The sequence below is a fragment of the Channa argus genome, chromosome 9, assembly GCF_033026475.1.
Source record: "Channa argus isolate prfri chromosome 9, Channa argus male v1.0, whole genome shotgun sequence".
NCBI lineage: Eukaryota > Metazoa > Chordata > Actinopteri > Anabantiformes > Channidae > Channa > Channa argus.
This window is the reverse complement of record NC_090205.1, coordinates 16,261,948-16,271,708: the sequence shown is the minus strand read 5'-3', so window position 1 is coordinate 16,271,708 and position 9,761 is coordinate 16,261,948. Positions and strand designations below refer to the sequence as shown.

The window sequence follows — 9,761 nt, the reverse complement described above, 5'->3', positions numbered from 1 at the left end:
ATAATTAAAACTATTAAAGGTATTTTTTACTTTTAATTGTGCTTTTATTTGACGTCTTCCTACAGGATTTTGACTTTTGATAGAATAAAATTACATAATCATGTTGTTAATTTGATTTATAAAACCTGAATAAACCTTCCATCATTTCAAATAAATGTAGACCTTATCGAAGCTTTATAAAATCAAAGTATTCATCATGCAAAAAGGCAACATGCACACTAATTACATTACTGTTCATCAATGTGCATTGTATCTTGGAACACTGCTGTGTGTGATCCATGTGACGATTTGATTCTACACACATTAATACAGAAAAATTCAATATGTATGCACAACACACAAAAAGCAAACATCTGGCTAATTAAGAAATGTTGCAGTATATATAGCCAAAAAGTTTGAAGCATTCAGGATGTAAAAAGTTTAAAGGCTCTTCAGAAATGTCCCCATTTTAACCATAGCCATATAGATACATCTATAATGATGCACCATATGTTATAAACTTCTTATTATTTATGTAAACTGCACCAAAAATAAAAACTGCCATAAAATATACTATTGTGTATCCACACAGTTGATTATCCAAATATTGTGTTGATACTTCGTGCTTTTATTTTAAAGCGAAAGCGAACACTTCCGATCACTGAGTCGTCTTCTGTGGTTACCTTCGCCCTCTTAGAAATTAAACGACCATCGCTTTTTTATTTGCTCTGCGCATGTTCCGGACGCAGCACAGTTGGAGATTTTAGAAGTATTTCAGACGATAGAAATATCGGTATTTCTTAACAAATACGGTCCGCAAACTGCAGAAGGTATCAAAATGCTTGTAGTATGTTTCCAAACATATAATGCTGTTTAGTATTTTAAGTAAAAAACAGACTTTTATTATTCGCTTTGCAGCTTTTTTATTTTTTTAGGTTTGGGGCATTTATTGATAATAACAGTGAGCATGAATATTTTAGTACTTAACCTTTAAACAATATTCTATTAACAGGTATTACTTCATTATTTACACAGTAAATTTAAAAAGCAGTTACACCTGACAAGCCACTGTAGTGCTACAATAAACAAAGTGTTAACCAAAAGTAATAAAACCACTGTATATGTTTTGAAATTACCATGAAGGACCCTTTGTATTAAGCTGGCATCACGGACATGTGCAATGCAGCATTGGTTGTTTTTTTCTATAATTTCAGCAACTGCACAGAAGTATTTGCAGCAATTATTCTCAAACAGTATAAATAAAATCCAGTAACCTACTAGTATATTTACTATATGCTATTGTATATACTACATACTACATTTTTGGAAATATACTGACAAAAGAGAAGAGTCTATTACAGGGGGGAAAAAACGAAACGAAATACATTCACACAAACACACACCCACACACACACACACACACACACAAACACACTATACTGACGAAAATCTTTCTTTGTCATTCGGTCTACAGCGGTGAAAGAAGTATACAAGGCCTTTTCATACGTGAAACTGATATAACTGCAATTTTAAAAAAAATCCCTGCAATGAAGCAGGTAAATGTTATCCAGTTTTAAATATTCAAATTAACATTTGATGGTCCGGTGGTCCAACAATTATCCACTTCAGAGATCTTCGTATACACGTTCACAAATCCACCGAACAAGGTAAGAAACCGTGGGTCTCCACAGCTACACACTGAACCTTTCACTTCCACCTTGCCGTCCGTTCCTTCCGGCAGCTCTAACAGCTGAACATAAATCTCTAATAGCTGTACCTTGTAGCCCCAAATAGCTGTGTCTGTTCTTTCCCAAGGCTGAGCGGAACCTCTCTTGTAACAAACTTTCTACATATATTATTTCTACGACAACTAGTTAAGCTAATAAAAGGCAAACTTCTAAGGCAGTTGTATAACGTCATTAATGACATCATCGGTTGACGTCAACACTTAGACAATTACGCTTCTTTAACTAAACGCCCAATGCACAACAAAAACAAAAACAGAGGAAACGGACACTTTTTTTAAATCTAAGAAAACAGGAAAACTTTTAAATCCTATGAAATGCATTAGTACATGGGAGTGTAAGTGACTTTATTTGTCCATAGACTAGATTCCTTTTTCGGATTGCATGAAATCCTGTCTCTGGCTTTTTCCCACTTGCAACCCAAAACATAAACTTTGTTGACATGTGAACTACAGGTGAAGTTAGCCTGGATAGGCATCTCAATCCAAGGGATTTGTCACCCCATACCCCCACACCCGTACCCTTTACATCCGTCTACCTGGGACATTCACAGTTGGGTGCAAAATTTTGCAGCCCCTTATTCTGAAAATAATACAATCATGAGAGTATTGTTTTAATTAACTTACCGAGGAGCGTGCAGATTTTCCAAAAGTGTAAATATCTTTCTAGATGTCTTTACTAGAAATACTTCGGATGATAAAAGAGTTACTACATTATTATTATGTCAGGTTTATGCTCATGTTTGCATGTCTCCACATGCAAGTTTAGTGTAAGGGGATGCAACAAATCAGTAGTGTAAGTTCAAAAAGAAAATCCTACGCCTTTGCCCACTGCTCCCCCATCTCCCCCTCAAACATGGTAAACGATACAGATCCATTAAAATAAGCACTACACGACTTCAGAACAGTTTTTCCCCAGAGCCATAAGCATACTGAACAAAGACGTTAAAGACAACTAAGCGAAATATGGACATTCTCCTAACTCAGTCTACCTCACGAAATGCATACTTTGGCACTGTGTATGTGGTTTTAGATGAAATAGTTTTCTTGACATGTGTTTAAAATTTCTTATTTTTTAATAATTTATTAATATATTATTATGTGTGTATCCTTAGAGTCCCTTAGAGTCGTTGCACATCCTTGTACAATGACAATAAAGTATCTATATCACTGAGCTGCTGCGGTACACGCAGGAGCTACAAGTCGTTGCCACGGTAACGGTCCGAAAGTCCAAACACAGTCGTTTGTCCACACAGAAACTTGTAGCTCCGCCGCCAGCATGTATTCAGAGTAAGTACCTACTTTATGGATTCAGGCAGAAATATGGTCGTTGAGTTTGACCTCTTTTGGCGGACTCACTGCCAATCGCCTGCAGTTTGTGTCGAGTTTGAGACTTGGTTTGACTTGGAGCGTCAAACTAGTTTGGAAGTTAACGAGCTAATGCTAACGTTAAAACCCGTTGTTCGTGCTAATGACGCTCACCGGAGATGTTGACTGTGTGTCGCGTATTTTCTCCACTTTCCATTAGAAATCCATCAGTTCTCATGAGTGACGATCTGCAACCCACAAAATCTGGCAAGTACAACTTATCCTACTTACTAAACTATCATCATTAGTTTAGTCTGTTACGAGAATGCGAAGCTGTTATGTTGGAGCCCGGGCGATGCTGCCATCTCTGCTGTCAGTCAGGACAAGTGTAGGCTGTTACCTGTCCTCGTTCATTTTCTAATTCTGTATCTGTGTTTTATTGTTACAGGTGTGAAAACAGGCTACCAAACAGCGAATGGCCATATCTCCCAGATTCCAGGGCTGTCCCCAAACATCGCTTCTCTTCCTGAGAAAGCCCGAGGCCGGAGGGTTGGAGTCCGAGAGTCTGATTCTGACTATGTCAAACTTGCAAAACAAGGAGGCCATAAGGGTACAGCCATCCTGTGGCCTTATACCTGCACAGGTTCCTCTCATCGATTCTGGTATTGACCATTATCTACGTTGATTTTCTCCTCTTTGTGTAACAGGGCTTTTGTGGCATGAAGAAACCGTTCTTGATAAACCCAATTCATACAAACCGCCAGGGTGGTTCTGCACAGCATCAGAAGACAACGATGAACCAAGGTACTTGTAACAATGCTTGATAATAACGTCATCTTCACAACTACTGCCAGAACTACTACTGTACTGATGCTTCCACAATTACACTATTAGCCTACACATCTGCTGCCTTTGCTCCTACCTGGTCATGCATCTGCAACTGCTAATATAGCTTAACGTTAACAATTACTGCACTTGTAACCAAGGTAAGTTGGCTCTTTACTATCATATCAAATAATTTAAATAAACTGTAACAATCCACCACCATAATGCTTTTAATGTTTACTCCTTATTATAGTATACAGTCTAGCTATCGTTAAGCAAAGGACATGTTTTATATTCTTGTAATGTTTTTTTTCCCCCAACAGTCTCATTAACAGTGAGGAGAAGAAAAACCCTGGAGTTTCTCAGTTGCTAGAACCCCCCTTTGGGACTGACACCATGTCAGCCTGGGAGAGGGATGATAGCAGTAGCAACGGGAAAGAGGTAAACAGAGAAATGCCAGAGTTGTTTTGAACATAAATTAGTACAAAATGAAAATTTCTTTCTCTTATGTTGATTTACTGTCCATGATCCCAGACTTGACTGTTGTTGATGCTGTACACATGTTACAATCCCAAATTTCAAACAAGTTGGGAAGATGTGAGTGTAAAAGATAAATAACAAAAGAATGCAAGGATTTGAAAATGTCATCAACCCATATTGTATTCACCATAGAACATAAACTATATATCAGATGTTGAAACTGAGAAATTGTAACATTTCATGAAAAATATTAGCTCATTTTGAATTTGATGGCAGCAACACATCTCAAACAATTTGGAAGAGGTTGATGTTTACCATTGTATAGCATCCCCTCTTCTTTTAACAGCTGTCTGTAAATATCTGGGAAGTGAGGAGACAAGTTACTGGAGTTTAGGAGAGGAATGTTCTAGCTGCTCAACAGTCCTGGGTCTTTGTTGTTGGATTTTTTTTATGATGCAGCAAATGTTTTCTGGTGGTGAGAAGTCTGGACTGCAGGCGACCGTTCAGCATCCAAACTCTTCTCCTATGAAGCCATGCTGTTGTGAACAATGCAGTATGTGGTTTAGCACTGTCTTGCTGAAATATGCAAGGCCGTCCCTGAAAGATACGTCTGGATGAGAGCATATGTTGCTCTAAAACCTCTATGTACTATGTGTAAGCTGCCCAGGCCATAGGCGTTAATGCCCCCCCATAACATCAGAGATGCAGGCTTTTGAACTTTCTGATAACAAGCTGGATGGTCCCTCTTGTCTTTAGTCAGCAGGACACAGTGTCCATGGTTTCCAAAAAGAATTTCAATTATTGATTCATCAAACCACAGAACAGTTTTCCATTTTGCCTCAGACCATTTTAAATGAGCTTTGGTCCAGAGAACACGGCAGCATTTCTGGATTGTGTTCACATATGGCTTCTTCTTTGCATGACACAGTTTTAACTAACATTTGTGGATTTTACACCAAACTGTGTTCACAGACAGTGATTTCTGGAAGTGTTGCTGAGCCCATGCAGTGATGTCCAGTAGAGAATAAGGCCTGTTTTTAATGCAGTGCCGTCTGACGGCCCAAATATCACATGCATCCAGTTTTGACCTTCAGCCTTGTCCCTTGATTCCTCCTGATTCTCTGAATCTTTTGATGATATTATTTACTGTAGATGTCTTCGCAATTTTACATTGAGGAACATTTTCTGAAATTGTTCCACAATTTTTAGAGGCAGTTTATCACAGATTGGTGAACCTCTGCCCATCTTTACATTTGTGAGACTCTGCCTCTCTGAAATACTCCTTTTAGTCATGTTACTGACCTGTTGCCAATTAACCTTATTAGTTGTAATACTTGCCTCCATTTGTTTTTGCTCTGTTGCAGTTACTTTTGCAACCTTTTGTTACTATGTTGCTGCCATCAAATTCAAAATCAGCTAATATTTTTAATGAAATGGTAAAATGTCTTAGTTTCAACATCTGAATAGACGTTTATGTTTTATTGTGAATAAAATATGGGTTGATGAGATTTGCTAATTATTGCATTCTATTTTTATTTACATTTGCACATCTTCCCATATTTTTTATTTTTGGAATTGGGGTTTTATTTAGTTCCTACTTGATCAGAAAGAACTTCATACTGTAAGTGTTTCAGGAACTTGAATTGATAGAAAAAAGAGATCCTGGTTAACCACCTGACTATGTTTTGTGTTCTACAGAACAACTATATTGATTGCAGCCAGATGGAACCATTTCAGTCACCCAGTCAACCTTTTGAGGCCAGCAAATTCAAGAGGATGTAAGTTTATGTGGTCAAAAGATGGTGCTGTTGCTCTTCGTTACGTTTAGCATAAGCTGCGGCTGTCTCAAACGACATTTACAACTTTCAAAACAAGAGTAACACAAAATAAAATAGATTTTGCAGGCCATTGATCTTTATATCTGTACTTTTTATTTATATGTAGGTGTTTTTTTTTTGCTATGATTAATTCCATCAGTTTTATAATTTACAGGGTTTTTGCAAAACCACCATTTCTGTCACTAAAAGATGGCCTTAAGAGCAACACCTGCCTTATATAGCTCATACATATTTTAGACCTGTGTATTTAAATTGCTGTCGACAGTACTTTCTAGACCATATCTTTTTGTGTTGTGGTGACTAGGCACAAATAATCATTGACAGGCTGCACACTTAGGTCAGTGACTTCTCGAGAAATCCACGTGTTTACTTGTGTGTTTGTTTTGGCTCTCAGCTCATCTTTACTGTCTGTTCGTTGTACTTTGAGGAGATGTCAATGATTTGTCTAAATAACCTCACATATACTGACAGTGAAGAGCACAGTCCTGGAGTAAATTAGTTTATGATGTTTGTGATACTAGTGCAAAATCATAAATGACACCACAAAAAGTTATGTAAGTTCTACAGTCGTAATTGTTCAAATAAGTAGAAACAGTCAGTTATTTTAGTCATTGCATTGCAGCAATCGGCTACATGCAGGCTTCGTTAAATACTAGTATATCAGAGATTATATAACTTGCATATCTCAATATGTTGGTGGACTTGTGGATTTGGTTTGAGCTGAAGAGAAATTTGACAATTGTTGACTTGGGCACTTTGCTAGAATTTTACTGTAATGAGTAACCAGGGTTTGTCTTTGTGTACAGTGTTATGTTTAAACTGTGTCTGGTTTCATCCTCTGGTTAAGAGAACAGGCAATGGGAAATCATTATATTTGTGAATCGAATTAGCCCAAATGTTGTGATTCTGTAAGATTTGGACTTTGTGTCTTTGGCGTTCTCACAGAGTGTTTGACAAGAAACCAGCCCCTGTCGACATGACTAAGCTGTTGAGCTTTGGTTATGCAGGAGACAACAAATCAAAAGCCAGCCCTGATATGTAAAGTAAGTAGCACAGTTTGAGTTAAAATCTTCAAGGTCTCCATAAATAATTTCCCTGTATTGCTTTTTCATGATGCTATCAAAATTCACTTCTAGCTATAACAAAAGGAAATGAAGCCAATCTGTTGAGCTGGTGTATTTATTGATTTTATGTCACTCAATCTGTGGATGTAATGCATTATAAAATGGTGTTCACCAAATTTAAGATGTTAGCCTTGGAGGATTTACGATGCCCTTCACAGTATAATATAGAGATCATTAGTGAAGTCTATGATAAAATGAATGACTCATATGCAGGTATACATTTCTCTTTCAACAGATTAGAATCCTGACAGTGCCCAGGAAACTTAACTGTTTCATGCGGGAACAGTTGCCACCGTCTCTTCTGACAACAATAATCTCCTTAAACTCAGGCTGAGCCACATCAAATATTTTACTTAGTTTCAAGTGTCGTGTCATGTCAAGTATATCACTCACACATAAAAAATATTGAAATAGAGATTGTACCCTTTATTTATTGTGCCTGTTAGTGTTTCCTTATTAACTGCGTATGTTAGTTAAAGAAGCCAACAGTTTTTTTCCTGTGTCTCTAAATCTGTAATAGGAAGCCAATAAACGTCTGAGAATTCAAATAAATCAAAATGGCTTTCACTCACATTTTTTTTACATGAATAATACTTTTGAATAATACTTTACATCATAGCACATAATGGTTTATTTTCTGTTACACAACAATAGTGTAATATTGCTGTTAAACCATATGCTACAGTGCATACATTGATTTAAAGGATTTGTGCAAGAAAACGCTGATGGTACATTGGTTCGTGGTACATTTAAGTTGGCTCTGGCACTTTTTTGGCAGACCAATGTGTTTCATTCAAATGTCAGAGGTTATCTCAGTGTTCTTTGGGAAATTTGCACATCATAACTTATCATTTATTAACTTGCCTCGATTTGCTATTGTTGGAAAATTACATCCTCCAGCTTTTGGTTCTTGGTCAACAGCAGGCAACGTCACACACCGTAGGTTGTTTTTGTTGCTGCTGAAATTGCTTTCACTTCACTGGATACCTTTTCACGTGATTGATCTCACGCAGTTTGTTTGGGGCTGGTGGGCACTCCTTTCAGACCAAGGACAGGCGATACTCCTCTTTTCGGGACCAATCAGTGTCAAGGTCAGCGGGCACTGCTATATCAGCTCTGACTTTAGACAAAATTCTTATCTGAAAAACAGCTGCTTTTGAGGAGTTACACTAGGGCAACTTTTGAAGAAGACTTTCAGACTATTGCAAATAATTTCCTGCAGTCATGGCACCAATTTTACTTGAGAACAAAGAATACATCAAGTAAGTGCTTGAGCTTCTCAGTTCACTGTTACTAAATTTATTGTTGTGTCTTGTAGCTCTTTTTTTCAACATTCAACATGGATGTGGCTTCTGTCATTGTGGTTGGTGGTTCACTCAGGACATTTATTTTCAGTTGAATATTATGTAAATGTATTAATATATTACTTAATTGCTCTTAGACAACATGTCCAAGTGAAAAATCCCTACTTGGACGCCATGGAAGAGGACATTCTCTACCACTTCAACTTAAGTACCAAGACTCACAACCTCCCAGAAATGTTTGGAGATGTTAAAGTAATCTATATGTATATGTATATATAGTTATAGATATCCTGATAAACCAATTTTGTTTATAACTTTAAACTACAAAATAGAATTCAGTAGTCTGCTCCCTGTATTTCCTACAGTTTGTGTGCGTTGGTGGAAGTGCAAATCGCATGAAGGCTTTTGCCCACTTCATCCATCAAGAGCTGAAACTGCCTGGAAACCCAGAAGAACTCCGAGATATCTGTGAGGGGATGGACCGCTACTGCATGTACAAAGTGGGACCAGTGCTGTCTATAAGTGTAAGTGTTCCTTAGCAAGTTAACACAGCAGAAGACGCAGTCTATGTTGAAGGGGAAGTTTCTCAAATCTAAAATCACTGGTGGGAGGAATAATAATTTCAGTATTTATTTAAAATATGGAATCACAATTTTTTTTATACACAACAGCATGGCATGGGTGTCCCTTCCATCTCCATCATGCTTCATGAACTCATTAAACTGCTGCACCATGCCCAGTGCAATGATGTTATCCTCTTTCGCCTTGGAACATCTGGGGGAGTTGGTAAGCACATTATCTTGTTTTACCTTGGAGTGAATTGAATTGTTCAGACAGAACTATACTGTAATATACTGACTATATCACGTCGCTACACTTTTGATCTCTAGGTCTGGCTCCAGGAACAGTGGTCATTACAGATAAAGCTGTGGACTACTCCTTCCGCGCCCAGTTTGAGCAGGTGGTTCTGGGTAAAGTTATCACCAGGAGTACTGAGTTAGACGAAGGAGTGGCCAAAGAACTTCTGCAGTGCTCCTCTGAGTTTCAAAACTTTCCAACTGTGATTGGAAATACCATGTGCACGCACGATTTCTATGAAGGTACAGTATGCTCTAATTGTTTCTAATCACATTTGTAATTAACTCACACATATGAATAC

The 9,761-nt window shown here is 37.6% G+C and overlaps 2 protein-coding genes across 3 annotated transcripts in view; both read left to right on the top strand.

The window, feature by feature from the left end:
• The first annotated feature begins 2,909 nt into the window (after positions 1–2,909).
• On the top strand, positions 2,910–8,182 carry LOC137132459 (uncharacterized protein C7orf57-like). 2 transcript variants are annotated; one of them, XM_067514915.1, is made up of 8 exons: positions 2,911–3,013; positions 3,252–3,298; positions 3,480–3,641; positions 3,739–3,835; positions 4,180–4,297; positions 6,035–6,114; positions 7,120–7,217; positions 7,534–8,129. In XM_067514915.1, the coding sequence occupies exons 1-7, from the start codon at positions 3,003–3,005 to the stop codon at positions 7,214–7,216; spliced, it is 612 nt and encodes a 203-aa protein (XP_067371016.1). In that variant the 5' UTR covers positions 2,911–3,002; the 3' UTR covers position 7,217; positions 7,534–8,129. The 2 variants fall into 2 exon arrangements, with proteins under 2 accessions (XP_067371017.1, XP_067371016.1); XM_067514916.1 differs by having other exon boundaries at positions 2,910–3,013; positions 7,120–8,182.
• Positions 8,183–8,383: 201 nt separating this feature from the next.
• upp2 (uridine phosphorylase 2) overlaps positions 8,384–9,761 on the top strand; it is a 2,821-nt gene continuing 1,443 nt past the window's right edge. Inside the window, exons 1-5 of the mRNA XM_067514914.1 lie at positions 8,384–8,560; positions 8,740–8,854; positions 8,968–9,126; positions 9,274–9,388; positions 9,493–9,702. Coding sequence (XP_067371015.1) covers positions 8,523–8,560; positions 8,740–8,854; positions 8,968–9,126; positions 9,274–9,388; positions 9,493–9,702 — 637 coding nt within the window. The 5' untranslated portion in view covers positions 8,384–8,522. The remainder of the gene's footprint in view (positions 8,561–8,739; positions 8,855–8,967; positions 9,127–9,273; positions 9,389–9,492; positions 9,703–9,761) is intronic.